General features: G+C 47.9%; 12 protein-coding genes across 12 annotated transcripts; 4 read left to right on the top strand and 8 right to left on the bottom strand.

Annotated features, from left to right (window-relative positions):
• Window positions 1–409: 409 nt before the first annotated feature.
• Window positions 410–1,130, top strand: IL334_001200 (uncharacterized protein; the record flags this gene model as incomplete). The annotated part of the gene is made up of 5 exons (XM_062932958.1): window positions 410–424; window positions 493–706; window positions 756–857; window positions 900–979; window positions 1,032–1,130. 5 exons carry the CDS (start codon window positions 410–412, stop codon window positions 1,128–1,130), a joined length of 510 nt encoding a protein of 169 aa, XP_062789009.1.
• A 128-nt stretch (window positions 1,131–1,258) lies between these two features.
• On the bottom strand, window positions 1,259–3,854 carry IL334_001199 (uncharacterized protein; the record flags this gene model as incomplete). The annotated part of the gene is made up of 8 exons (XM_062932957.1): window positions 1,259–1,453; window positions 1,507–1,848; window positions 1,904–2,128; window positions 2,187–2,381; window positions 2,439–2,988; window positions 3,042–3,338; window positions 3,406–3,676; window positions 3,767–3,854. The coding sequence occupies 8 exons, from the start codon at window positions 3,852–3,854 to the stop codon at window positions 1,259–1,261; spliced, it is 2,163 nt and encodes a 720-aa protein (XP_062789008.1).
• Window positions 3,855–4,193: 339 nt separating this feature from the next.
• Window positions 4,194–5,877, bottom strand: IL334_001198 (alkylated DNA repair protein AlkB; the record flags this gene model as incomplete). Its single annotated transcript, XM_062932956.1, has 7 exons — window positions 4,194–4,378; window positions 4,448–4,569; window positions 4,645–4,677; window positions 4,730–4,799; window positions 4,866–5,031; window positions 5,092–5,480; window positions 5,535–5,877. 7 exons carry the CDS (start codon window positions 5,875–5,877, stop codon window positions 4,194–4,196), a joined length of 1,308 nt encoding a protein of 435 aa, XP_062789007.1.
• Window positions 5,878–6,171: 294 nt separating this feature from the next.
• IL334_001197 (uncharacterized protein) lies at window positions 6,172–7,001 on the bottom strand (the record flags this gene model as incomplete). Its single annotated transcript, XM_062932955.1, has 6 exons — window positions 6,172–6,183; window positions 6,237–6,296; window positions 6,358–6,546; window positions 6,614–6,723; window positions 6,788–6,861; window positions 6,943–7,001. The coding sequence occupies 6 exons, from the start codon at window positions 6,999–7,001 to the stop codon at window positions 6,172–6,174; spliced, it is 504 nt and encodes a 167-aa protein (XP_062789006.1).
• Window positions 7,002–7,366: 365 nt separating this feature from the next.
• IL334_001196 (uncharacterized protein) lies at window positions 7,367–10,276 on the top strand (the record flags this gene model as incomplete). Its single annotated transcript, XM_062932954.1, has 13 exons — window positions 7,367–7,868; window positions 7,918–8,019; window positions 8,074–8,140; window positions 8,198–8,330; window positions 8,380–8,476; window positions 8,523–8,572; window positions 8,939–9,061; window positions 9,119–9,177; window positions 9,234–9,266; window positions 9,311–9,397; window positions 9,451–9,568; window positions 9,621–9,825; window positions 9,876–10,276. 13 exons carry the CDS (start codon window positions 7,367–7,369, stop codon window positions 10,274–10,276), a joined length of 1,977 nt encoding a protein of 658 aa, XP_062789005.1.
• Window positions 10,277–10,363: 87 nt separating this feature from the next.
• IL334_001195 (uncharacterized protein) lies at window positions 10,364–13,493 on the bottom strand (the record flags this gene model as incomplete). Its single annotated transcript, XM_062932953.1, has 10 exons — window positions 10,364–11,804; window positions 11,847–11,889; window positions 12,097–12,201; window positions 12,303–12,322; window positions 12,441–12,466; window positions 12,518–12,559; window positions 12,628–12,708; window positions 12,871–12,899; window positions 13,030–13,117; window positions 13,227–13,493. 10 exons carry the CDS (start codon window positions 13,491–13,493, stop codon window positions 10,364–10,366), a joined length of 2,142 nt encoding a protein of 713 aa, XP_062789004.1.
• Window positions 13,494–13,815: 322 nt separating this feature from the next.
• On the bottom strand, window positions 13,816–14,760 carry IL334_001194 (uncharacterized protein; the record flags this gene model as incomplete). The annotated part of the gene is made up of 4 exons (XM_062932952.1): window positions 13,816–14,138; window positions 14,194–14,354; window positions 14,592–14,628; window positions 14,703–14,760. 4 exons carry the CDS (start codon window positions 14,758–14,760, stop codon window positions 13,816–13,818), a joined length of 579 nt encoding a protein of 192 aa, XP_062789003.1.
• Window positions 14,761–14,869: 109 nt separating this feature from the next.
• On the bottom strand, window positions 14,870–15,290 carry IL334_001193 (uncharacterized protein; the record flags this gene model as incomplete). Its single annotated transcript, XM_062932951.1, has 2 exons — window positions 14,870–14,900; window positions 14,953–15,290. 2 exons carry the CDS (start codon window positions 15,288–15,290, stop codon window positions 14,870–14,872), a joined length of 369 nt encoding a protein of 122 aa, XP_062789002.1.
• A 456-nt stretch (window positions 15,291–15,746) lies between these two features.
• On the top strand, window positions 15,747–17,841 carry IL334_001192 (uncharacterized protein; the record flags this gene model as incomplete). Its single annotated transcript, XM_062932950.1, has 5 exons — window positions 15,747–17,022; window positions 17,083–17,159; window positions 17,222–17,258; window positions 17,310–17,390; window positions 17,450–17,841. 5 exons carry the CDS (start codon window positions 15,747–15,749, stop codon window positions 17,839–17,841), a joined length of 1,863 nt encoding a protein of 620 aa, XP_062789001.1.
• A 92-nt stretch (window positions 17,842–17,933) lies between these two features.
• On the bottom strand, window positions 17,934–21,748 carry IL334_001191 (uncharacterized protein; the record flags this gene model as incomplete). The annotated part of the gene is made up of 20 exons (XM_062932949.1): window positions 17,934–18,279; window positions 18,334–18,459; window positions 18,515–18,650; window positions 18,703–18,723; window positions 18,782–18,891; window positions 18,941–19,102; window positions 19,165–19,253; window positions 19,305–19,324; window positions 19,391–19,413; window positions 19,467–19,561; window positions 19,621–19,672; window positions 19,733–19,826; window positions 19,878–19,951; window positions 19,998–20,037; window positions 20,105–20,402; window positions 20,453–20,560; window positions 20,617–20,653; window positions 20,709–21,147; window positions 21,204–21,514; window positions 21,582–21,748. 20 exons carry the CDS (start codon window positions 21,746–21,748, stop codon window positions 17,934–17,936), a joined length of 2,748 nt encoding a protein of 915 aa, XP_062789000.1.
• Window positions 21,749–22,280: 532 nt separating this feature from the next.
• IL334_001190 (uncharacterized protein) lies at window positions 22,281–25,464 on the top strand (the record flags this gene model as incomplete). Its single annotated transcript, XM_062932948.1, has 12 exons — window positions 22,281–22,760; window positions 22,818–22,943; window positions 22,995–23,226; window positions 23,285–23,490; window positions 23,542–23,883; window positions 23,935–24,111; window positions 24,173–24,457; window positions 24,567–24,731; window positions 24,788–24,967; window positions 25,026–25,127; window positions 25,178–25,309; window positions 25,372–25,464. 12 exons carry the CDS (start codon window positions 22,281–22,283, stop codon window positions 25,462–25,464), a joined length of 2,520 nt encoding a protein of 839 aa, XP_062788999.1.
• Window positions 25,465–25,592: 128 nt separating this feature from the next.
• On the bottom strand, window positions 25,593–27,436 carry IL334_001189 (uncharacterized protein; the record flags this gene model as incomplete). Its single annotated transcript, XM_062932947.1, has 6 exons — window positions 25,593–26,317; window positions 26,385–26,556; window positions 26,619–26,714; window positions 26,768–27,027; window positions 27,104–27,277; window positions 27,346–27,436. 6 exons carry the CDS (start codon window positions 27,434–27,436, stop codon window positions 25,593–25,595), a joined length of 1,518 nt encoding a protein of 505 aa, XP_062788998.1.
• Between the last annotated feature and the right edge of the window lie 148 nt (window positions 27,437–27,584).

Below are 27,584 nucleotides of genomic sequence, written 5' to 3'. Positions count from 1 at the left end.
GTATAGGAAGAGACCACAATTGAGAACTCATAGGGAGGAGATTAAGAGTATAAGATATTTTGAGAAAACGTAGAAATTATGATCCGTCTCTCTTTGTTTCTTGATGTACATTGTATGTATCCAAAATCAAGTCAAGCAACGCGAAAGTGGAGTCTCTTGCAAGACCCATGCGTGGTATACGGACGCATTCGTAGCAAAGTGCTGTTATACTTTTATTGTACGAATCCCTCAACGATATGTTAAAGTTTCCGTCGCCCGGGGGCCCCAATGGAGGCTGGAAATAACGCGCGCGTTTTGCGCAAAAAGTGAAATTTTGTTTCACTCGCTGTCATACAATTTTTTACATTGTCGCTTCGATCCTTGTGGCGCAAGACATCCATCTCTTGTTTCTCAGAGCCCCTCTGAACAAATGTCTGCAGGCGAAGTGAGTCCAGTATCCGTGAAAAAAACTTGACTTCACGTTATTCGACTGATCCCCAGAATTGAACACAGCCTCCTACCGATTTAGCCGTCCTCTTGGATGTGCAATTGCTTTCAGAACGTGGGACGTTGCCCACTCACGGGTCTACATTCGCTGCAGGCCTCGATCTGTACAGTGCTGAAAGCAAAGTAGTACCCGCTCGTGGTAAAGCTCTCGTTGATATTCAGATCGCCATCGCCGTCCCCAACGGGCATTATGCCCGCATCGCTCCGCGAAGTGGATTAGGTGAGTGCGTAGTCATGATGAACAACCATAAGCTTAACAGTCGCTCCAGCTTCCAAGCACAGCATACAGACCGGGGCGGGTGTCATCGATGCAGATTATCGTGGACCAGTCATGGTTCTGCTGTTCAATCACGCGGATATCGATTTCGAAGGTGCGTACGCAATGTTGCTTCCATCCCACGCTGACACGATAGGAAATCCAGTGAAGCAAAAAGACCGCATAGCACAATTGATACTGGAGAGGATCTCCATCCCACGTTTGCGTCAGGTCGAAGTGAGTCGTCTGTTTATGCTGTGCGTCTCACCTAATCTGATGGCAATTTTAGTCCTTGGATGCGACCGTCCGAGGAGCAGGAGGCTTCGGATCAACGGGAGGTTTCGGAAGCTCAGCTAAAAGGAAAAAGACAGACGAAGAAACAATCTAAACCACCCCTTCAGTGTAACCAAAAGAGTAATACGCATATACAAACATGCATCCTTTACCGTAGCGAGACCGAGATAGTCTTTTTGCTCCGGTTAATGTTTGGCAAAGCGGAACTTCCCTACCACGTCCCTAAATTCTCCATATTTCAGAACGTGCGCGATCCCACACTGAGTGTTCTCTTGCCGAGTCTGTGCTATCATTCAAAGGTATACTGTCTGTAAGTTCTGCTCTTGGACTGGGGTGTAGCACTATTTTGGAGAAGGTACCAGCGGTATGGGCTCGCGCGAGATGAGCCGGGTTAACAACAAGAGTTGAATCGACGACCTGCAGCAACAAACGTTAGCCCCATGTTTCATGACAGCAATTTGAGTGCCTACCTTGGAGAAATGCTTGAGCTTGCTGGGAAGAATAAGAATGTCAGGTGCTGGTCCATCCATCTTGAGCAAGGGATAATGAGTGACATCTAAATTGACATCGGCGGCTGAACTTTCTGGGACAGGGAAGATAGGATAGAAATTGCGTTGGCCTAAAACATGACGGATCAATCCTGCCATTGCGTCCTTCACTTCCGGTCCTCCAATCTCGGGATCTGGACTGGCCTCTTCGGCTCGTTGATACACTTCTTCTTTGCGCAGGTGAAACAGAACATCCACACTAGACAGGGATATGATTACTTCGTTGATCGAAAACGTGCATGGGTTGGGAAGGACCTTGACTCGCTATTTGTGGAGGCGGTCAGAAGTCGCAATGTGGCATACAGTCGATCTCACGCACCTTGGGTAATCCCAACAATTCTTTATCTAACATGGATTGCGGGAAAGCCATGTGACGAGAAACTACATCGCGAATGTTTGGAACCAATATTATTACAGTCCCCGGTGTCGAATCAAGTGTGTTCTGCAGTCTGCGCGAAACCTGGTTCCGAAAGATATCGGCAGGAGTTTCCGTTACAGCGCCGGAAGAAATTGCGGGATGTTGGCAGTCCACAAATGGACCGAGCTACTCACATCGCTGTCAGACAGTCCAGAGACTTGTGCTTTAGGTGTATGCCACTCACAAGGAGGAGAACATCGGGTCGCTCTCGGATGACAACATCCAAAAGAGCTGCCAGAGGCTCGTAAGATAGATCGTCTTCCAGCGTAAAAGGACCAGCAGCAGTCACGATCGAAATAGGCTGACCATTCAGCTTCTCTCCGTATTGGAAGTCTAGTAGTTCGGAAGATGAGCTTTGCGCCAAGGCACTTGGGGCGGGCTGAGTCAATCGTTAAAATGAGTGGACGATCTCGTAGCGCGGACATAGAGAGCTTACCAGTAGCACTTCCTCGACCACGAATGCGCCGCCCCCTCCGTTTCGTCCTTTCACACATGTCAAACAACCGGGGAACAGTCCGAAACCCTTGACGCCTGGAGGGCCGCCTCTAACCTTCAGTTCTCCGGGAGACACGAAACGAAGTGGAAGTCTTTTGCCCGCCCCAAGGAGACGCGAAGATTCCAGAAAAAGGGAACTTGATGTGGCTTTGGAAGTATCTGTCGGTGGAGATAATACCCTTCCGACAGTATATATGCTTTCTTCTGACACAAAATGAGGATCCCCAAGCTCAGTAATGCCATAAGCATCTTTGATGTTTTCTGCATAATCGTCGATGAGATCGTCCAGAGCTTCGCTTCGCTGTGACATCTTTTCGAACATGTATCGATAGTTCCAGTTCTTAGGATCTGAGGTAGAGCTTAGAGAGATTCTGGATTTCGAACCTGGAGGCATACCGTGCGAGACGGAGGAAAGGTGAGGATTGAGAGTTTCTACAAGAGTGTGTGGTTGAGGTCGCAGATGGAACGGTTGACCGAGCTGTGGCTTCAGGCTACTAAACAATCAGACCAAGTGGACAACACGGGCGAAAACTGAGTAACATACGATGTAGGAGAACCAGCAGGCGAGCCTGGACTGGAAGGTAGCGTCAATCCGTTTGCGCCTTTGCTGATTGGAGTCTCTAAAAGACCACCGCTACCCATCTTTGAGGGTCCTGGACGGTAGCTGCTCGCACTAGCCACACTGGGTGAGGCTCGCTGCGGCGTTGACAGCTGATTAGACCCCACAAGAGCGAAAGCTGAATGACCAGGCGATCCGTTGATGCCTTGGTTACTTGGACGAACGGCCACATTCGAAGGCCGACCTTTCACTGGTCGAGATGGTGTTGACAAGCCTTCCAAGCTATATGTCATTTATCATTCGTGAGCACCGCTCGATGGTCTGACAGACCGTGTTATGAGTTACTCACAATCCTCCTATGTCGTTCATATTTCCCTTACCCTTTCTCAAACCCAGGTTTGATCTGCCGGATTGGTCCGTCGTGCTGGGTGACGCGGCCATGCTCGCGACAGCTTTGGCTTGCTGTCCACGCTGGATTTCAGCTCGCAACTCTTTAAGAGTCTCAAGCGATAGATTTGTCAATTTGGCTCGGAGACCAGACGGACGGGACATGAGGAAGGCTTCATACTTGAAGAATAGATCCGCTGGAGTGAGGTGATAAAGGCGGAGAATGGAAAGACCTGTGAGAGGGAAATCTGTTCAGCTGCTAGCACATGTTTAGATGACGAGGTTGACGGTAAGAATTATTACGTTGGATCCAGGCAACTCACATTCGGTCATGACATCGGGGTGATCCAGCACGGCATGGTGGAAATGATCACTGAGCTCTTGGCGGAGCTGAGACTCTGTACTAGCCATATTTGAGCTTTTGCTGGGGAGACCAGATCAGGGAGGTGATGAGCATGCACGAAATACGAGATGAAGAGAAAGAAAAGCAATTTTAAAATAGTAATGTCGGAAGGTGACTTGATGGGGGACGCGTTGAGAATTGCTCTAAACAAATTTCGTGATGATCGCGTGTCATTACAAATTCATTAGGAAATCGATTACAAGTCGATCGTGGTGACTTTCGTAATCTTCATAACAACAATAACTACAAAGCTCATCTATGTGATCAAGCTATTCACGGCTCTCTGATGCATGTCAATCGTTGATACCAGATGACTACAGGGATACATGACATCTTAGTCTATTTTCTCAATCGGATTTGGGACCTTCAGCCATCACGACTGGTCTCTCGAATCCAGGAGGAAATACTTGTCTAGCATTGATATTGATTCGAGCAGAGGAAATGAACTGTTTCGCGGCTCTCATTGTCACAGTATCGGATTCCAGGGGGCTAAAGTGAGATGGCAGAGTGCCATCCATGATACGTGGGACACCTGACGGACGGATAAATAGAATTGAGATGTGTATTCCGACATTGGAGATCGATGTTGTGACAGGCTTACCGTGATAGGCTTGTCTCCCCTCTCCACTCATGACGAGGCAGTCCCCAGAACGCAAAATGATAGGACGTGGAGGGTCGTGTCGAGAAGCAGAACCAAGAAGTAAGATGGCACAATGACCAAGACTGGTATTGACAATCATGATCCATGAGGAACTTTTAGCGACCACGCTCGTTTATGATGCGGAGAAGAAGACTTACGAAAGAGAAACTAGTGGTCGAGCAGGATCTAGCCTATTTCGTAAAACGTCAGTAGATCAACTATTCGCGTAGGCTGAGCACTCACTCTGACCTATCCACATGACCCATGAGGGTGTCCTTGACTTGATAGAAGTTGACAATACCTGTATCAGGTTCTGGAGAGGGGAACGATGAAGATATTCAATTCGATAACTACTTGACCGTCGACCATGCACACTCACTATAATCATTTGGCCAATTCTTCCACCCACTTGATCCTGTCGGCGACTGATCAGAATTGACTTCCGCCCATGGAACTGCTGCAACGACTGTGTGGCATAGCTCTGCAAGCTCTTTAGGGAAGGGAATGCTTTCTTCTCTACCAAAATCATACGATTTAGTAGTCCACTGTTGAGCCTCGTTAGCAGTGTCCCCATGATGTCGAGCTCTCCAATACGCAGCACTGACCTGATATATCAAGCCCAGATTAGCCCAGCGCATGTCTGTCATCAGCTGCAATACAGTCTTCTCTTTTAACTTGTCACTTGGAGCATCGCCAGTCCATGTCTTATTGCGCGCTAAGATTTCCTCATATCCCAGAACTGAAGCGGGTTCTGTCTCTATCAATGGTCTTGACCTCGGCGGTTGAGTCGAATGAATTTCTGCAGAAGAGATCAAATACTTTGGCATTACGGGCGAGTTAGGCTCGGTCGCATACAGCTCAAAGAGGTTTTTTGGAACGTCATAATGGGTAGACAATGAAAGGGGATTTGGCGGTAAGGTGTATTCGGCCAACGAGGAATGTACCAGATTCAACTGATCATTTACTGAGAGATATTGCGGTATCAATATGCAGCCTGTCATCTAACAGTCAGCTAGAGGAAGCGTTAAGAGGGCCACGGCAATCACACCTGGTGCGACCACCCATCCCTGTTTTCCATCCGCAAGTTGTATCTGTTTCATTCCCGATGTATCTATGTCAGGCCGTTCGCCCTTATCTCTCTCCTTTCCTTTTGACGAGTTCCAAGGCTTCCAGCTGTGGTTGAAGTCATCACTTTCGTTGAAGGGACTCCACCAGCCTGCCAGCCACACTGGATCGTCCTCCTTGCTGATCGGCCGGGACAAATCAATGAGCGAGTCTTGATGAAGCCGGAGAGAGGGAAATTTTCCTTTGACCGAGCGATTCTTGTAGTGTTTCTCAGCCAAGCGGAATGCGGTGTACTTTGATGTAGTATCGTCAAGTGAGACAGGCATCGTGGGCAGAAGATCAATGGATGTAAGAACACAAGAAAGATGACAACGAGCATTGACAAGATCGCTTTGCGCGTCGGATGGAAGAATATTCGGAAGGATGCAAAAATCTCTTTCTTTGGTTCCAACACGTGTACATAGTGCTGTCTTTGCAACAAGAAGAAAAAGCAGTTCTCAATGCGCATCATCATACAGTAACATGCACGAATGAACGGTCTTTCAGGCGCACAACCATCAATAGCATCTCGAAGTATAGAGTAGAGACAGCGTATAAATGACAACCCAGCACACAGAAACTTAGATTTTGACCTGCAAGGGAACATGATTAGCGGAAAACAGCGATTGACGGGTACCGCACTGACTTGTCTGAGACCATCTTTCCAGAAGGTGAAGTAAGGGGTGGTTCCATCCTCTCGGTAGTTCTAGAAACTAAGTATGAGCGGCCGATCATCAGATCCAAAGGAGACAAGAGAGAACGCTTACGAGTAAGGCGACCATACCGTCGGGGTTCATGCTTTCACCAACGTAGAATTCGTAGTCTTTGAAGTTGCCAACAATTTTCTTGGCGAAGTCTTGCGCACCTTTTTCGAAAGCAGGGACTCGCTCGGGGTTGGTCTCCTGGAGTTTGGTCTTGACGGATTTCATGTAACCTTTAAGGTAGGTGAGGTAAGACTGCAGTAGAGAACTAGTAAGTATGGGATAGTTGTAACGGGAGGTGATTACTAGTGAAATCGCTCACTTTTTTGTCAAATTGAGTGGATTGAAGTCGGAAAGAGTGAACGACGTTGTTGACTTGTGAAGCACCGGCCTCAAGAGCCTCCTCAGCCTCTTCAGCGGAAGGGTTACCACCTATTTGAAGGAACTTTTAGCTTTTTTTTCCAACAGACGCTGCAACATGTCCATATAAACTGACCGATATCAACTTCTCCCTCTTTGATGATGATCATGTTACAGTCGACTTCGAAAGCGATGTCGTTGATCTCTTTACTGCATGCACGCGAGGCGATCAGCGGATGCAGTTGTAGTCAGAGAAGTAGAGAATGGCATGTGGAGTATGCTAAAACTTACACGTCGAAAGCATCAGAGATCAACTCGTCGTCGGTGATGATATCGGTGAAAATCAACATTTTGTTCTTTGGCGAGTGTGGTGTGAAGAGAAGGTAGTGGATAGGTGGGTAATGCTCTTTTGTCTTTTGATTGAACGAAGGGGAGAGCGGAGAAGAGATAGAAATAAGGAAAAGTGAATGAGAAATACGAAAAAAGAGAATCCCACAGGTACCGACGAGACAAAGTTTTTTTTTCCTCCTTTTTTCAATTTCCTGGTGGTGCATATGTCGATATTACGTAACCACGATCGACTTCCGAGATTCTCGATATTTTGCGTAATGGTTGACTTCCAGACGATGAAATCGATTGTTCGTGATGTCTACTTGCTATCTTTCCCAACTTACATCGTCGCATTCACCTGCGTCCTGTTGCTTTCCTCCTGGACATGTCTCTATCACCAGCGACAGCGTCAGTCTCGCGCAGACTGTCTTCCTCTCACCGCTTGTCACGTGGTTTCGTCACTTCAATTGCCTCTTCTTCAACGTCGACCGGTGATCTTGCTTCAGCTGCCGTCCGAGACTATGCGGAGAAACAGCATCCATCAGATATCAGCAAGCCCAGCAGAAGATCGGGGCCCTCCGCATATAGCACTTCGAGATCATTGGTATACCAGGCCGACAAAGATCTAACAGTGGATTTAAATAAGGCTAGATCACATAATGAGTACAAGCGTAGATTTCGATCCGGAGCTCCTTCACTGAGCATTTCGGCCGCTACAAAGGACGACTTGCCACAGCGAGGCAGAACCAAAGGGGCTAAACAGCCTGACCTTGATCTTGCTTCACATCAAAATCACGCTGTGAGACAACACGATCGAAGGCACAAAGCAATACCGCCCGATGGAGCCAACAAACTGTTGTTAGATGTCAACGAGAACGAGATCGAAGGTGAGGCGACCTTCCTGCATTTGTCAGACCAAAGCTGACGTCCCACCAGAGGTACTTCGAGACAAGCATCCTCATGATAATAGAAGTGAAGATAAAAAATGGAGCCAGAGTGATTCTGGGGTAATCTCTGCTCGGAAGGTTATAATCAATGGTTCGTCCCTCCAATTCTTAGGAAAGAAACTTTGCCTGATCTCAACCCTTTTAGAGGTCAAACCCCCTCGAGAGATGAAGATTGCCCGGCTTCGCCGATCACTAGGCAGAGTCTTGTTTAGGTGAGTCAGCAGAGTACTGGCTAATATGGCGTAAAGCTGAAAATAATGGTAATTTAGCCCTGGTGTCCTGCCGCTGCGTGATGTACGAACTGGTGTCTGGAATTTTGAACCCAGCCTACACGACATTCCTCAGCCCGAAAAATTCGCTTTTAATCGATGTCCGCCTTACATTACGCCATCTCAAGATGAGGTAAGTTGAGGAAACATCCTGGTCGAGACGCTTATCTATGTATATTTAGGAACTTCTCGAGTTGGCTAAACATCATGAATGTCGATTCATAGGGTCGACTTCCACCTTGACCAAGGCATTGAGTCAAATCTACTTTGCCATCAGCGGTACGTCATCATGTTGGCATATCAACTTTTTCTGACTTTGCAGCAGGTGGTAAGGGTGTCGACCTTTCTCCGTTGAGTCAGGATTTCGCGTCCGAAGTGAGTTTCTCTTTCATGTAATTAGCTGATAATTCTAGAGAACCAGCTTTACGCCGGGTGCGGAGCTCCCTGCGAGCATTATCATTGACAAGCTGCCTCATGGCAAATACTCGGTGGACAGCGACAAGCGATGGGACGTAGAAAACGTCATCAGCGATTTTGTAAGTCTGCACGCAATGGCTCAAAAGCTGATTTTCCAAAGGGACGGATTCTCGAGAAGATGCTGACTTGCGAAGCACACGACTTCAAACGCTTCTTATCAAGCAGCCCTGAGTCAGCTGTCCCGCAAGAAGAGAGAACAGCAAAAGAGGCGTACCGCTATCAACGCGTAAGGTCACCTCCCGCAAACATGGCTGATACGTTTAGGTAAATTCCCTTCTCATGCGATCTCAGCTGGACTGTTACGATCCCCGCTTGCCAGGAAATGGTGTTTTTGATATTAAGACCAGAGCATGCTTGCCTATCCGTCATGATCGGGCCAACTATCTGGTACGTTGCATCAATTATCCAAACGTATCATTTGCCCAGTATGACGCCTGACTTCAGGCCAATTCCGATTACGATATTTGGAGAGAACGTGGATATACGCAATCGTACGAACGAGAGTAAGTGTCTGTGCTTTTCACAAGTGCGTAGCTGCCTTAACACTGCCTCTCTTTAGGTATTACGATTTGCTGCGTGCTGGAATGTTGAAGTTCAGGTACGTGTCCTTGATAGTAGTAGAGCTGATACTTCCAGCCTTCAAGTTCGAATCGGTGGAATGGATGGAATCTTCTTAGCTTATCACAACACGTCGCGCCTTTTTGGTTTTCAGTATATCTCGTTGTGCGTAAGGCCATGCATGTCCTTCGTATCTGTGTTAGCTGATTCTACGTTAGAACTGAAATTGATCAACGGATATTCGGCTCAACCGAGATGGCCAACCAAGCGTTCAAGCTGTCAGTCTCACTCCTCGAGGAATTGCTTCATCGATGCGTGGCTGCGTTCCCAGATCAGGTGAGTCTCTGTCCGAGCCGTCGATCGCCAAATTTCTCACAACGCTGTATAGGCGGTCAATGTTATCTTGAAGCATTCACCAGCTACTCATGCAAATAGCGTCACAGCATATGTCGAACCCAAAGAATGGGACGCTGCAGACAAGCCACGCCCAGTGCAAGCTATCACATTGACAATGGAGAACCTGCTTGATGATGAGGTCGCGCGCGGTCCAGTGGGATTCTCAGTAGATGACAATGTTAGACAAAACCAGAATTGTAGGTGACTGATTGGATACCTGTAGAGTAACGCGCTGACGATGGATCAGGGACCGTGAGATATGCCTTGTCTACAAGCAGCATGGACGAAGAAGGACAGGTGAAGGCCCGTAAGGGGCTGCATAGACTACAGCAGGACTTGCTCGCCATGAATAGTCTCTCTGTTCCGGCTGGCCAGTCTGTCAAAAGCATGGCTCGACGCGATCAGATCACGCGGCGGGAGGAGCAAATCGCTCAACGGAATGAAAAGCAACATCAGGAGGAGCACCCTTCGGATGAACCGAGTTCGTCATCAGATTCAGTCGCCAATGCCCAGTTCTTCACCAAAATAAAATGGCGGGAGCCTGGACCTCGCCAGATACTATTACGGGAAGAGGCCAAAGAAAGCGGCAGAGCCTATGAAAAGCGGAAGAGGACGTGGAAGAAGGGAAAATATGCTTGGGCATCATGATAATTTTACACCACAAATTGTTTCGCGTAGACATACATATATATTACAATAGTGTCGTATCTATCATATTCAATCGAAGTCAACTCTTTAGGATGAGGCTTCTGCCATTGGAACAGCTTCATCTCTAGATCTTTCGGATTCTCGTCTAATATCTAATCGCGGCCTGGCATTGTCGCTGTTACCTCTAGTCAATCTTCTCCGTAGACCTCCTTCAACATTCTCGCTCGCCCTCCTTTTTTCCTTTTCCAACTCTTCCAAATCTTTCTCTTGGTTTGCCTGTTGTTCTTTCTGTTCTGCTTTCGAGAGCAGATTTTCTTCTTGGATAACTTCATATAACAACTGTTGCTGTTGCGCAGACATGGCACTGCCTGTGCGGCTTCTTTGAGGAGATAGATGGAGTCTGCCGGGTGAGTGAATGTATTCCTCACCCATATTGCTGCTACCAGATCGCAATCGTGCAGGCCGTCGACCCGAGGGTGAACGTCCTAGCGTCGCGGCGAAAGATATGTGTGAAGGAGTAGGAGCTTCTCGTACGGCCTCGTGATCTTGGTTAGGTTCTTGAACTTGATGATTCGACATGGCGCTCGGTGTGGATGTCCGAGCCAGCGTGAGGAATTCGCTTTCGATTTCCGCATGGACGGGGCTGACAAGCGGTGAGGGGCTAGCGGCTCCCGATATCGTGTGCAGTGAAATTCCCGTCTCGGACGAAGACGATTCCGTTCGAGGTCTTTTGAAGACCTGTGAGAGACTGGTGGCGGCCTTACGCGTATGTCGACGAAGGAGGTGTGAGCCGGAAAATGTATCATTGACCTCACTACCTATCTGCGAGCCCATAGAGACCAACCTAGTTTCGCTAGTAGCTCCAGGAGACACCGGGGGTCCAGACTCTGATCCTTCGCCAACGACGCCTTGCCAAACATCCCGTTCGTTCTTGGTACGAACCGTCATCTCGTCAAATTCGGGTGACACATCGCTGATATGACCCGAACCTCCCGCAGAAGTCGTCAGAGTGACGCGCATTTCGACAGTGTCGTCGAGATCTAACGTGGAGAGCGGGTCACGTGGAAGCCATAGGAAGTCGTCATAATCATCGGTATACGTGGGTTGGTCGTTGTAGCCTCGAGATCTGTTGTAAGGAGGTATATCTTCCCAAGGTTGCAAGGGCGGATGGGTTGTGACGATATCTGGTGCTTCGATCTTGCCGTTGGGTGGTCGAGTTTCTTGAAGAGATGCTACACCATTGCCGTTAGCATCAGGCTGGTCGAAAGAGATTTTTGTATCGAGCGTCGAAAATAGGACATGATCGAAAGGTATCGGTTTTCGACCAATAGCAGTTTTCTTCCAGCTACCTGCCCATCGACCAACACTGCGACGCAGGGTATTGATACGGCTGCTCTCTTTGAAATCTGTCTGATCAAAATCATCTGCGGCATCGTTTCCTTCTGAATACTCGGAAGCGGTATCGACATCGTCTTCACCTGAGACCGCCAGATGTGGGCACAATATATCTGCTTCTTGGATAGCCAAACTGATATTGTTAGCTTAACAGTGATGTTAGTCCTTCACCCACCTTTTGAAACGTTGCTTCAGAGCGCGTGTAATACTGACATCAGCTGAGATCGAGCGATAGCCACTCACATGATCTTGGCGATGAGTGTGATAGCGAACAAAATTCCTGTGGCAATAGCATGGCCCTTGGCTTTATCTGAGTTCAGATCAGCGATGGTTATAAGGACACCACTCACTCAGTATGAAAAACGCAAGGAGCACAAATTGAGCCACTTATTTGATCAGCTTGACTTATGACTGCAGTGACCTACAAGCAAGTGCATCTAAGCTATACCGCAAAACTCTGATGCTCGTCCTTCTGCCATTGGTTTCGTAGAGTCTTCCATACACGTAGGTGAATTGCCGTTTCCACACGACTACAGGTCAGCACAGTCACGGGTGTATGAACTCACCATAACACGCTCCATAATATATAAGAGCTGAGCTCGTTAGCTCCGCGTTGACCACCTGTACTCACTAAAGGGAATGACCAAAGGGCTGAAATGCAATCAGCGAAGCCACAGTACATATTCACTTACTTTAAAAGCATGAAAAGGTGCATAATGGCGCCCCCGAGCACTGTAGAGTCAGCTGATTCCAAGTAGGACTGACTCACGTTGTTGCGGAACTTGCGAAAAATGACTAAAGGTGGGACTGCGCAGGTCAGCGAGGCAAAGCGATATGTCAACTCACTGTTCGGTACGAGAAAACCTTTGTCTCGGGATAACCGAAACTCTGGTTCCAAATACGTAGACGATGGTGGGAAGCTAATAGTCAGCCTTGACTTCCCGATGGAGACTCACCCCAAAGCGGAAGATTTCGAAAAATGGTTGGATAGCAACTTGGAGTAGAATATACGATGCAAAATAGGGCGCCGCAGTGGGCTATGAGATCGTGAGCTATAATCAGACACCCATTGACTCACGAATGCAGATGCAATAATCGGCAAAGGGTCGAAATTTTTGCTCTGAAAAGCGGTAAGATACGCCTCGATGGTGGATTGTCCGATCTACAGGTCAGCTTAATTTGGCGCATGACAGACCTACCGCAAAGAATACCACGCCATTGACCATCACTGATTATCAGCGATATACCGGAAGCTATGCACTTACAAAATTTCCAGAACCTTTCGAGAACCGAGTTGTGGATTCCCAACCTTGTTACGATAGTTTCTGCCTTGTTGGCGATTACGAGCAAAATAGGACAAATTGCAATGGTCAGCAACGCGACCAGAATGACCGGTGCTAGTGATGTGATTGCAGATGCTGCTTTGGGATGCGCGTTCAGAAAGGCCTGCAGGGGTTTGATGAATCCAGCAATGTTGGTCAAGGAGGCCAGTGCGCAAAGAAGGGACACGGGAAATATCTGGCTCATCAGCTTTGCTTATTGGAATACAACTCACCCAGACCAAAGTGAACGCCCATACGCCCAGATAGACAGCCCAGCCTCGTATGAACTCAGATCGATAGGTGTTTTTCCCAAGCCGTGGCCATAAAATATCAGTCCAATCGGGTGCTGGGGCAGTGTGACAAGCTAATGATCGTTTTGGGTGACTGTCCAAGATCTTCGATGCAAGCCGAGCGGTCCTGGCGTCCTTGAAAGTGATAAATGCCGCAGATGAAGGAGGGTAGGACGATAAGGGCCGCGACCGGCTCTCGTCGAGTAACATGGTGAGGTATATCAATTTTGTGGTCAGATAGTCGATCAAAGGGGCATTGTGATCACGGAAAAGCGAAGTTAGGTGGGTGAGGGATTGATATGGATCGATTAGCTCGCGGGGAATCGAATGCAGAGCCTAGTTTGTCAGCTATACACATCTTCTGTTACTCACTTCCCACACAGTTTGTTGCGCTTGCTCTCTTGACCCGGAGCCATTCAAGTATGGGTCAAGCACTTGTACCAAGTACGTCATGCGTTCAGCTCTGGAGGAATTCGCTAGCGGAGGATGGCCGATAATTTTTTCAGCGAAACGAGTGGTGTGCGTCGACCGCTTATGTTTGGCTACCGCCGAAAGGACGCGCTTCGCAAGGTTGACGTGAGCCTGTCATTAGCATTCTTCCCCAGCCTAGACCACTCACTAACTCGAGCTTCCTCAATACGTCTTGTCTTCGCTGTCTTAAGCTTGCAATCGTGCCTAGCCTTCTGACCAGGATTACTTCGTCGACCTCCCCTTCCGCTGTTTGAGGTACATACTCCTGGCCTTCCGGGGGGTTTACAGAGACTTTGAGTCTGTTTTCGTGCTGGGGGGGTTGCATGAACGATCGTTTCCGTGATCGATGTCGTTGTAAGTAGTGCTTAAAGTAATCTTTCAAGACTACCTCATCCCGCACTGTACATACATGAGCGCAGATTCACATGGCGCGACTCACTGTCCGGAGGTATGTTGGTGACCATAAGGGTTTTGAACCGCTTGACTCCCTCGCAATCGTCGACCACTGACCAGCGGTCTTCACCCTCTTCACCTCGTGTGGCCGTTCGTTTGGCTTCTCTAGCTTCAGTGACACGTAGAGCTAGCGCCCTAACCTGTCTCCTACGATATGCCAGCGCACCCCATGTGATCCACAGCACAGTTGCTGTCCACGTGATGGTGATCCACCAGATCAAGACGGCGTGTACCCACAGCCATCTGGATCCAGATGATTGTACTAACGATGAGATTGAGGCTCGAAGCATGGAAGTCTTTGCGATGTCGTGAGAAGAATAGATAATGTGCAGAGGAATGAGGATCCTTCAGCCAGTCAGTGCTGCCTTAATCATTGACACTTACGGCATGATAATAAATGTCTGGAGCAATGTGTAAAAGACTGATCAGGGGAGACATATCAGCGCGAAACATCCTTGTTTTCGTTTTTGTTCGTGTTCGTCACCCTATACTCACAAGCACCACGCAAGAATCTTGCATGTACAGTCAGGTCTAGACCACATTTCTCCGGCATATCGCGTTCTCGAACTTTAAGGGAGGAGACGATCCACATTAATGGCCATTTTGGTACAGGTGGAGAAGGGTTTCTGAGAAATGTTAGCGCTGTAAGACGGATAAGAAACTTACACTGCCCATGCTTTGGGTTGAAAAATACTGTCCGCTGTATCAGCATATCGTATCAACTATGGCACACTCTTGAACTCACTATCCAAACTCCCACCCTTCTCTGGGTCCCAATCTATTTCTCGCTTTGCCTTCTTCACTTTCGTCTCTCACCAGACCTTCGCTACTCGCACGACCTTCTTTCCTTTGGTGATCATTACCGTTGCGGCTCGTCCATGAATTCCAAGCCCTCTGTGCAGCATTGATCAGCCTAGTGGGGATCCTCTGAAACCGTCCTTCTCTGCCTCGCCTTCTGGGAATATGAACTTCTATCTCATAGCCCACAAGACACGCCCCGGCTATTGCTAATGTAAGGTAGAAATTGTCAAGGAGGCCAGAGTAAGCTGCGGTGTAATTCGTATGTTGAGATAGGTCGGCCATGCCAACCAAGTGGGCAGTTTAACCCAACCCACGGTATGGATGGTAGACTGGTGGTTGATGTGACAAACTCCTTGTTGTATTGATAGAAAAGGCGGTAAAAGTGAGAACGGAAGGGATTGAGCACAGTATAGCTATATCGATTGATTGGATGAGAGCAATGATAATAGATATGTCGATATCAGTCTCAAATTTGAGCTTTCATTGATCAAGGTGAAACACCCTCCCATTCATGACAAACAATAAGATACCAATGAAATGATCGTCGAACGAGTGAACCTTTTGTCGAGTTACGTAATCAGCAGTGAAAACAAAGATATAAATAAACGCGGCTGTCCTTGGGGATGGGATGATCATATCAAATAACTATACCTGTTATGAGGGATAACATGTTCCTTTCAACGATCATGTGTCGCATTCATACATCTTCATAGCTTAGTCATGAAATGATATTGAGACATGTCAGATCAAGACATCTCCGATAGTCGATACCGAAATACATCAGGTCAGCTCAGTACGTGTCAAACGGCCTGGCCACAGTATCGATCATCCTGTTCCAAAAATGTCGATATTCCTCCGCCGGCCACCTCTTATTACCCTCCTCAACAAGTAGCACCTGCTCCTTATCCTTCATATAGGAGTAATGCAGGTAATGACTATCTTCAAAGCTTGACAACTTCGATTTCAGATATATCTTTGGGAAGTACACCTCAGATTTGCACTCGTGTGAGCTACCAAAGACCATCGTCCGGGCATAATAATATCGGTGCGATCCACCCCCTGCCATCGTTACCTGACCTCAATAAGCAGCTTCCCACGCTTCCTTCTCCACCTTTGGGGTCAGTCGTTTCGTACGATGAAAATAGAACATCTCCCTCCCCTTACTCTCCAATGCCACCGCCTCAATTCTACCTTGCCCCTCCGGTGCCACCTAGACCTACTTCCCTTCCACTCTACACCAATCGAATTCAGTCACCCCATCCCAGTATCTTCTCCCCAGCTACCAGTAGCCAGAAGCTGCCCTTCCTTGCCTCTAACGATCAAACAAAGACCACCTCGACATCTTCCAAGCCGACATACAGATCGCCAGTCAAGACCTTCAAGCCGTCAATTCATCCATATTCTGACTTCCAGCTATTCAACGAGTCTCGACTGGAGCTCTCGAAAGATCGCGAATCGTTCCAGTCCCAGTCAGGTACTGTACACCCTACATTTGACATGAAGAAAGCCGAGACCAAGACACTCTTGGCTCCGGTGAAAAAGGACAAAGGCAAATCCAGAATCAGAAGGAAGAATTTGGATTTGGAATGGCAAGACATCATCGATCTCACTCTGTCTTCTTCTGGTTCCGAGTGTTGCCATGAAAACGGCAAGGTCACTCCTCGTTCTCCGGCCCGCAGGAAACGGGCAACTTCCGAGCAACCGACTAGGATTTCTGTAGCACAAAGTACTCCTTCACGCTCGACGAACAACAACAGGTTCTCGGATAAGCCCGATTTCAGCAAGGCAGTCCAGTGCTCCGGGTTCACTCGCTCAGGTCAGCCGTGCAAACGAGTCGTGAAAGCATCGGCTCCGTACCTCTCCGCACGAGACATGAACATCGAAGACGGCGACGAGCGGAGTGACAAGGTGATAGGGAGATATTGTAAAGACCACGCTGGGATGATATGTCAGGTCGGCGGGTTTTATGGGAGAGATAGCAATACTAAGGTAGGGGTCTGGATTGATTTTGATGGTTCGTCATTCTATTTTGGGCACCTGCATGATCACCACTGATCGACTTGGCCTTTCCAAGACTTCATACCGTCTGATCTGGGACAACAGACACAAACTCTCCTGAGGATGACGATGGAAAGTAAGCTTACACCGAAGGTAAGTTTATGTCCAAGTAAACGCTTGAAGCAAGAGAATACTGTTTTGATCTCTGCACACAGGAGTCGCCAGGCTATCTATATGCTTACGAGCTGAGAGGTAAGATCATCCGAATAGTAAAATACATAAATGCTAACTGATCAAGTTCAGACCTGGAAACCTCTACTTTGGCATTCTTCAAAATAGGCAGAACTGATAACGTACCACGCCGTATCGGTGAATGGTCGAACCGTATGTTTTGCATCGTACACTTGAGGGCTTACATACGCTAAACCCCACTACTCAAATAGAATGTCAATCAAAGACTCCCACTCTGCGCGACATCTTTCCGCTCCCACTTTCTAATACGGATCGTCAAGCATCTGCAGGTCTTCATCGATCTGGAACTTTGACTACGTCGTTCCTGCCTGGTGCGACAACTCATCGGAATCCGCCTTCCAAAGCTATGAAAAGATGGGAACGGCTCGTACACCTCGAATTGTCCGATCGAGCCTCTGTGCATCCTGATAGCAAAAAGGCTTTCGAGCAAGTTAGAGAGAAATGCACGGATTGTGGCCTGGCCCATAGAGAGATTTTTCCATTTCACAAGAATGTTGGCGATGGTCAAGCCTATGAGCAAACGGTGATGGAAGTCATATGCAGATGGGATTCGTTCATCAGGCGTATCACTGAAGACTCATAGAACATAACGTGCCACTGAATTTGCTGCACGTATTCCTTGTATTACTACTGTACTGAGTCGGCTACATGAATATATATCAAGAAAGACATGGACTACTGTAGCATTGACTGGAATTGAGAAACGTCAAATACCGCACCCGTAGCCTCAAAGAGACTGGCTACGGCATCGACATCAAAGCTGAAACTATTGATATCCCAATTGTCCTGGATTTCCACATTTGTCATGGTCGGCAATGATGTTTGGACCGTACCGCCGTCAGACCCCTTATTCGATAGCTGCGAATCTGGATCCATGAGAATTGAGAACGGCTGGTTTCTGATTGGATTATCAGGTGTGAGACCATCTGATTGTCCAGGAGTGAACATCGTTGAGGAAGCTGTTTCCGAGAAATTGGCCCCGACAGTACGCTCGGTTTCAAAAGCATCCTCCTTCGAACAGCTTCGACGATCACTCAGTTCAGCATCATCCTTAAATCGTCCCAACAGAACTTACTCGTATAATATGGCATAAGACTTCTTTTTAGGGGCTTTGCCTTCCTGTTGAGCAAGCACGTCATCAATCATCTTCAGGTGCCTGTTACCAATTGGAAATCGCTCTCCGTATCTTTGCATAGCAAGTCTGCAAACGCGACTTCAGCGCTACCTTTGACCTGTTTGAAACCACCAAAACTTACCGGAACACCTCTATTTCGGATCTGAAGACTGCACCTGATACCAAATCACCGGACTGAATGGCAGCATCTATGAACCGCAACAGTCCCCTTGAAGCCAAACACCAGACGAACGAGCATTGTGGACTGAACAGGGTCACTACGATGTCAAGGTAAGTCGCTGGCCGCACTGCCATGCTGTTGGAACTTACGATCATAGCTGGTTGCAATTACTGCACGATAAATTGTTTTTCAGTCGCTTGCTTTAGCAATCCAACACGAACAACTCACTGTCATATAGCAACGAAAGTGCTGCTCGAATGGCTGCCAGAGTCATTCGAGCGCCTTCTTCTGTCCACGTCTCATTGGTGATTAATGGTTCACCCAAACATATGCTGGCACTGCCATGGAAATGAGCGATACGAAGACTTGCAAGGGCATATCACTTACGCATGCATGATCCAAAGAGCTTGTATCAAGTCCCTATCAAGTGCTGCAGCCCCCTCACCGGTTTTGAAGTGAGTAGGCCGCCGAAACTCCGGGGGGAAGCTCATCTTGAATGCATTGATCTGCGACAATAGAACACGGAAGGTCGGGTTGGATAAATATGTTCTGAATACCTCATTCATTTATCAACGATCACACAAAGCTGACATACTGGAAAATACACCTACGCGACATTGTGACTACCACGGCCATATTGGCGCAAGAACCTGTTGACTTCGGTATGCAACTTGATCGATTTTACTAACAGGCAGAAGCTCTACGTGACAGTCAGCGCCGACATTGAGCTCGACAATCATAAAGGGCTCACGTCTCGGTGCCGCGGTGGATCTGTAAGATGGGAAGATTCGGTCAATATGAAGATCCTTTACGACCTTGACCACTGAATGGACTCACGAGAAGTGAAGAGGTCAGGGGAGCTAATAACGCGTATACTTCAGCATCGGTATTGGGCACGTGACGTGTCACTTACTGCAATGTCTGTATCCCTGTTAGATCTCCGAAGCCATTGTCAAATGTAGATTGCAGAGCAGGCAATTCCACCGTTATCTCATCGTCATCGAGAGACTACTTTTCAGATAAGCCCTTGCCTCAACGACCTCAGCGACAAGGGACAGGATGCTCACCGATGCCCAAGTCGTTGACATTGTGGCGCCCCGCTCCAACATATAAGCCGACCTATGCCAGAATTCCTCAGCCATAACATAAATTTGAACAATAGTGAGAGTAACGCCTTACCACCATGTTCGATCTCTTTCCGCTTGTTCCCAGTCACTGCTCGCAGGAGCCATGAGCATACTACCGTGTCGGCGAAGAGAGCCGTCAGGCGAATCTTGTACAGTTCGATCAGTATCAGTTTCAAATTTGGATGAAACGGACCTACTCGGCGACTCGTTCAGACGCATAGGCGTCGCCATTCTTAATAGAGCGCCCGTTTCCATCCACATGTCAGTCCACCTACGTACAGATTAGCGCAGTATGCGAGGTCCATGACACGACTTACCAAGCGTTGTACTGGTCAACTGCAGTGGTTATGATGTATGCTGTGCACGAGAAGGAGGTAATCCAACTAAGCAATCTCTGGGCGTACGTCAGTGTGCCGGTGCTCACATTGTATACATTGTAGCAATCGATCTCCCCGATCCACGTGCGCAAAGAATGATTCAAATGCTTTCCGTCGGTGCCATAATTGAAAGCGACTCAAAGGCGTAGTAGGTTCAGGTTTCCGCCCCATAGCAATACCGGTAAATGCTGAACGACTAGCATGGGAATCGTGCTCAAAATCTCTCGTGGGATGTGTGAACTCAGAGGACGAAGTTCCTATTGGAAAGTACGCTCTGGTAGCCAACGCAGTTTCGGAAACGAAATTTGATGTCACTGCACAGATGGCGTGTAATAGAGGACGGGCCTGCATATATGGATCAGCCATGTGGATGACGCGGATCATCGCGAACTCACGGGGAAGTCACTATGTGACGGTGGTAACAGTAGATTCTGCAACAGCAGACGTCGGTTTAGCATCTTGGGTAGCGTTGGTACCTTGGAGAAGAATGTGGTGACGAGATGCTGAAGATCACGAGTCAGTCGATCACACAGATGAAATCAACAAATAAACCATTCACCTCAATGATCTCAAACTTCGGCAAATCTTTTGGCCAACTGCTCACACCGCAAATTAGCACCAGGACGACACTCAACTGAGAACAACACTTACTCAGGCCATATCAAATCAGGAAACCCTGCGAAAAGATCGGGGTCATAGTCCACTTCGTATGTGGCTGATGCAGGCATAACAGTTTGCGATTGATTTGTGTCCGGTATTACTTCCTTTGGGTCGGTAGCATATCGGGCGGCACCATTTAGCCGTTCGAATTGACTGTTGACATTCTCTTGACCCAAGGAAGCATCCACTGTACCCCAATGTCGCTCTGCTGTAGTCCGGCTTTCCGGATATACATGGATGTCTTCCGAAAAACCAAGACTGAAGGGGGGGTGTTGATAAGTGTACGGTCGTTTCCCCGGCAACAATGGTTGGGAAAGAATATCGGAGTTTATCGAAATTATCGAGTCTTGTGGAATGACGCTGTAAGACGAGTCCCGAAGGGGCTCGATCGGAGTTTGCCTTGAACCTTCCAGCACACCGTGACAATTTGCTGAAAGTCGATGATTTTCACTTAATGCGTTCTTCGTGAGGGCAATGCAAACTCACCAATTCGGTCCTCCAATTCTGCCAGCTTTGCTTTTTTCGCCCTAACCGCTGTGGGTTGACCAGCGTGCTCCTCTGCAACAAATGCTTGTCGCTTTGCCGATTCCCTTCTACGACGTGTTCTAGCACTCGGCTCTTTCGGTCCATCCCAAGTACAAGCTTCGGCTTCCGGACTATCATCACTTTTGTGAGAGGCTCGTACTCTAGGTTTCTGACAGTTCGAGCAAATCGGTTTTTGTGCGTTACATTTCTGCGATGGGTTAGTGTACAGCATGAGAGTGAGAATGGAAAATAGACTGACGAGCTTCTTTTTACTGCAGCGTTAACTCTCATACGTCAGCCAGGCTTTCTCTGACAGATCGGCGCTCAGCTCAGACTCACCGACATTGATGACAGGCTGTGTTGCGAGCCAGAACCTTTGGGATCTCAGCGTCTATGAAGTCGTCGGGCGTCGATGATGAGTTGACTCGGGAAGCGCTGATTGCGGACGGCGTGGAGCCGGCAGTTGAACTCAGCTTCGCCTGGGAGGAGTTATAGACCTCTGACATGCCAAGCGATGGATTCCAGTGCTGTTTTTTCTTAGAATTGGAGTTCGTTGTCTGGCTGGACGTCTGCGGTGTGGTGTGATTATTAAGAGAACAGGCTTGATATGAAAGAGATGTTGCACGCTCAACAGTGATTTACGCGGGGAGGGAGAGGAAGTGGTGATGTGTAACGGCAGTGTCCAATGCCCGAGCAAGGATGAAAAGAAGAACAAACAATATCACAACTGACAGAAGACCCATTACAAAAATCGGTCCTACTCGTATATTCGAATTGCATGTCTTGTGATTTTGTAATAGTTTTTTGTAATAGTTTTTGTAATCGCTATGATCAACCACCTCCACCTTTCTCTTGTCACATTCGCTGTAGTCCGCGTCGCGCTTTTCTTCATGTTGAGGTGTACTCGAGTATATATCCAATCCAGTTTGGGTATATTCACTTGCCAGACTAGCTGTATCTCTTATCTTTCGTTCCGAAGAGTGGCTTCGCTGCGGTTTTCGACAAATCTTTGCTCTATTTCCGCTTCTTTGGCAAGAGATGACTCAAGTCGTAGTTCAGCCCCACACCTCACTGCCAGTATCGGGTTCTCAGCCCACTGAACCTCATTTTCCGGCACAGCTCGAACCACGGACGATAACCCATCCCGACCAAATATCAGCCCAACTCGCTTTGCTAACGAAGAGAGAATCTGAACTTTCGCTTTCTCTCAATGCTCTCGTCGCTGATAGAGCGCAAATTGATGGCGCTCTTTCACGTTTATTGGAGCTTGGTTCAGAAGTCGGTACACTCGCCGCGGATGTCGATGGCAGAACGGATGTGTTTCACGCCTCGAGGGGGATAGGTCTTCAGTCCACAGCTCACGATGGATATGGAAAGTCAAAAGAGGGCTTGGTGGACAGAGTCACGAGGGTTTGGGAAACAAGTGAGCGTGTAGGTGGAAAAGTGCGAAGATTGGATGAGGAGGTTGGACGAGTAAAGGAAGCTACGGATATCGTTACTGAAGTCCTCGAACTTAAGGTACTTGCGAACTTGACGACTATCGAAAATGCGCACTGCTCATCATTCCATTCTTAGAACGCTCTGCATACACTGTCGGCAGCTATAACGAAACAAGACTGGGAGTCTGCGTCTCGCGCATGTCGTCGAGCTATGTCGGTGAGGCAAGAAGTGATCGAGGGGAATTTTGCCGGCGGTGTTGTGGTGAGCTTCGCCCGAATTATTTGCATCAGAATGGTGCTGACTTATTTCTAGCCTACGCCCCAACATCCACTTCCACCTGCTCAAACATTAGAGGAATTGCGTGGTATTCTCTTACATACTTTCCGTACTGAATTCGACAATGCCGCAGCTAGGAAAGACGAACAAAACGTCAGCAGGTTCTTCCGTCTGTGGCCAGGTATAGGGGCGGAGGAAGAAGGTTTGGAAGCGTACGCAGACTTTGTTGTCGGATTGGTCAAAGGCAGGAATTCCACTGCTGGAAAGAGTAGATCCCGTTCCACACCACAAAAATGATAATTGAGCTGACTCAAAAGACGAAACAGGTTCTTCTCCATTGTACTATCTTATATCGCTTACAAACTTACTGGAGGCCATCGCTCATATCATTGACCAACATCAACCTGTGGTGGACAAGTACTATGGCAAGGGGCGGATGGGGACAGTCGTTGGTCGTCTCGTGGGCGAGAGCGACAGGGTAGTGCGGAATATTGTTGAAGGTTGGGAGGAGGAAAGGCGAGTAGGACGTCTGGTATGTGTAATGTCAAGACCCCCTAATCTTGTTCTGATCGTGTGGTATCAGATATCGGAAACCAAGCAATCGCGTTTCCCGCTCCTCCACAACCCGTCACTGTTACCCCCATTGTTCGCTTCCCTATCGAATCCAGCTGTTCAGCAACTATCGCTTGCTTCACTTGCAAATACTACCACATCTGCTCTGCCGAATCTCTCCTCCGCGTCGACGCTGCTTCAATCCTATGCTCAAGGCGGTAAGAAAGGTGTTCCCCCGCCTGTGACTCAAGTTCCTATGGAAGAGGAAGATGAAGGACCCGATCCACGTGATGTTGACAAAGTTTTAGGAGAGTTGGTTGCATTAGGGGGACGGTGGGCTCTGTTCAGGCGATTTGTCTGGAGCCGTATAGCGGTGAGATATGAGAGACGGACTGCCCGATCGCTATGCTTACGCACTCGATAGGACACTGGCGAGGACATCAACGAGATGTCAGACGAATTACAATCGGGACACGAGGACGAACATCGAGAGCAAATGCATGTGGTAGAACAATCGGGCAGTCAAAGAGCGATTGAGAATTTGCTCAAAGTCTACTATGAACCTCTTGAACTCTGGTTCCTGCGTATGAGCATCGAGAAGGTACGCATTCTGATCAATAGCAGACCATGCAAAAGCTCTTTGCTAATGGGCCTCTTGGTAGGCTCATCGTCTGGACTCTCCGGATACTTCCGCTCGTCCTCATTTATCCTCAATATTAGATGATACATTCTACCTACTCAAGCTGGTAATTGGCCGATTGCTGTCTTGCGGCTCTATAGCCACTCTTCGATCGATGCGTCAGAGGCTTGGCGAGGTTATAGAGAGAGATTATACCGGGGTTATCAGAAAGAAGATGGACGGTGTATATTCCGGTCAAGCATCTGGATCTCAGGACAGAGGACCAGAAAAAGACAAAAGGGAGAGAGATCAGCGAACAGCTTTCATCGTAAGTATCGTTAACTGACGACACAGCGCTCAAATATCGACAAGTCTACCTCCTCGGCACGTCCCTGGCGTTCTCCTCCACGTAGCTAACAGGTGTTCTACTATACCAGATCCACTTGAATGACCTCGATGTATCAGCCGATTACATGGAACGTCTCCTGGATGAGGTTTTGGCCAACTTGCCTCAAGTATTTCTGGAGATGGAGTTGCGTGTTGTGCAAGATGAGATACAAATACTGAGGGAGATATCAGATAGGTTTCGTTCGACCTGCAAGGTGAGTTTGCGACCTGCAGTGGGTTACAGCAATATAAAACTGATCGTTACCGATAGACTGGTCTTGAGCAATTGTTCAATCAGCTCATCAAGCCACGACTTCGAGGTCTATTGGATGATTGCTATAGAGAGGTGACCTATCTGCTTGATGAGGATACTTTCGCGGAAGCCGATGAATCGGATCTCGTGAGGAAGAGATTCGTCAGAGGATGGGAGATATTGGTAGACGGATACAAGGTACGGTGTTCTTCTCTCCCTTTTCAGACGTTGTTGACGTGGAGGAAATGGTCTTTAGGACTCTTTGACCGATCACAACTATCAAACCTTCTTCAATCTTACCGTCGAAGCTCTGGTCAGACCATGGGAGAAGATGATACAGAGCATGCGATTCACTGAGGTATGTCAAGCGATTCCGGGTTTATTGTTTGGTTGACTTGTTTCATACAGCTCGGTGCCATCCGTTTCGAACGCGACGTCCGTGCTATATCTAATTACCTTTCCGCGCAAACGTCGTTTGGAGGTGCACGAGACAAATTCACCAGATTGCAGCAGATCGCTACCGTCTTGAACCTCGACGCAGTAAGTCTAATCGAATATAGGCTCACGAAGACATATGCTGATATGTTTCTCTTCCATGACAGGACGAGGACCCAGAGGAGTTTTGGAGTAATTCAGGCGTGCCGTGGAGGCTGAGCAAAACAGAATTTAATAGCATCATCGACCAACGTCAGTAATCATAAAAAACGTAGGCAACTGTGAAATGAATGCATGACGGCGAATTTGTTCGTCCGTCCATTAGAGGTCCTTGGGGATGAGATGAAAATACAACTGCTCAAACTTCTACTGCCCACTGATGCTATCACTAGTCTGTGTTTGGATCTATAGTCATCCCCCATTTGCCTGAAACATCCAACCAGAACTGATCTTCACCTTCTGGACCACCCAGATGCCACTTACGGCCAACCAACTCTCTGATTTCTGCGACGTTGAGACTTGCGGTTCGGAATGCATCACCCCGAGGTCGGGAGCCAAGAACACTTCGCAATTTCGCATCCAGATGATAGGTGTTATGGTGTAATTGTCTCAAAATCAACTTTCCTCTTCTTATAGCTTCATCTTCTTGATGTTCATCGATTTGATCTTGTTCCTCAACGGTTTCAGGACCGAAATCGTCTTCACTACCAAGTAAGCTAGCGTCCTCTTCGCCTTCGTCGAGTCTGAACTGCCCTTCCTCGCCGACTCTCCCTTTTCCGACGGCGAATTGGCAAACTCCTACACAAAGTTTCCAGGCTTGTTCGAGAAGCTCGAAAGCCAGAAGCCACCAACCGCCAGTCTTGCTCATTCCCGCGTGGACTGTAGGCGGTGATGAAGTGAGCAGGAGCAAGGATCTGTATAGAGGCAGATCTGAGAAGGAATATGAAATGGGTACAGGTGTGCTGTTGGGTTGATGATACGTAGAAACAATATGTGGGGTCGGAGTTGAAGGTGCATTCTCCACATCCGATGTTGGAGATATAGGAATCGAGGAAAGATCAATAAAGACATCATAGACAGTATGATGAGATTTGTAGATCGCGTCCGACGTGGCTATAAGCAGGAATAGGTTGGCTGAGTTCGAGGAAGATTACAAATACCTGTATCGTCACCAACTTACTAGCTATCCATCCACCTTTTCGATTTTTCACATCTGTGAGATCCATGAGACCCACATTGCCTAGCCATTGGGACGGCCGTGCAACCGGTGTTGTGGCAGAGGAGATAGACATCGCCCATATGCACCATGCGAAAGCTGCTAAAGGTAGAAGTGGGGGAGTAGAGTACAGCAGCTGAGAGAGAGTTTCATAACAGTCAGCGGCCTGCGGTATCGTTGAACTATACTTTCACTTACTATCCTCTGTCCGGAAAGAGCGGCTTTGTAAACAGGAACTATCGATGGACCTAAGACTCCTAACAGAGTTGGCATGTAGGCGATGGGATGTTCGACCTAGACTCGCTCTACGTTAGCTCAAAGCGTTACCTTCATTCTGCAACACTTACCGGTAGACTTGCAGTTCCATTGATCAATTGTCTCACTCCTCTTACAGGTTCTTTTCCAGTCCTCTTGACCACAGTGGTAGACGTATCAGGCGCGTCTGCACGATTGTCGTGCCATACTTTGGCGAGAAGCGAAACGGCGCTAGAAGGTTTGGAAGAAGTGGAAGGAGCAAAGGGTGATGATTCGAGTTGTTCCAATTGGTCAAACAGGGAAGAAAGAGGATCATGTAATGCAAAGAGTTCAGCTGGTACAGAAGGGCTGGCTATACAGAGCATTAAAGTTCTGTCAATTATCTTGTTTGCAAATAATTCCATGAGGATGATTTTCAATGGTCTTACCAAGTACGACACCCAATGTACCCATCCTTCTTCCACGCGTACCTTCATCGCTCAACCGACTCCGGAATAATCCTGCACCCGGTAAATCGTGATGCTCAAATAGTACCAAATCAGACTCTAGTACATGTAGACCCGAAGGAAGAGTGGTATGCTCGATAGTCTCTGCTGGCAAATCTACGTGAAATCGTTAGACTGAGAACGACTTCGCAAGTAGGAATAGCGGTGCGATCTGTGGAACTCACTAGGTAAAGACGCGTAGAATACTACGGACTGGCCTTTGATATCGTCAAAGTGGGTCAGGAATAAAGCTGCCAATGGTGGTAGAGATGCCATGATGCTCTCTTACAGTTGAATGCGATAGCTGAGGCTTGTGTTAGGAGATTAGTAACGCTAAGAGAAGAGGTGGGAAAAACAACAAATAATAATACCAATCAGGAACAACGGAAACTCGTCTACCGGAATGTCGTTCCTTTATCTGATA

The sequence above is a fragment of the Kwoniella shivajii genome, chromosome 1 (assembly GCF_035658355.1).
Source record: "Kwoniella shivajii chromosome 1, complete sequence".
In the NCBI taxonomy this organism is placed as follows: domain Eukaryota; kingdom Fungi; phylum Basidiomycota; class Tremellomycetes; order Tremellales; family Cryptococcaceae; genus Kwoniella; species Kwoniella shivajii.
This window is presented reverse-complemented; position numbering and strand designations above follow the sequence as displayed.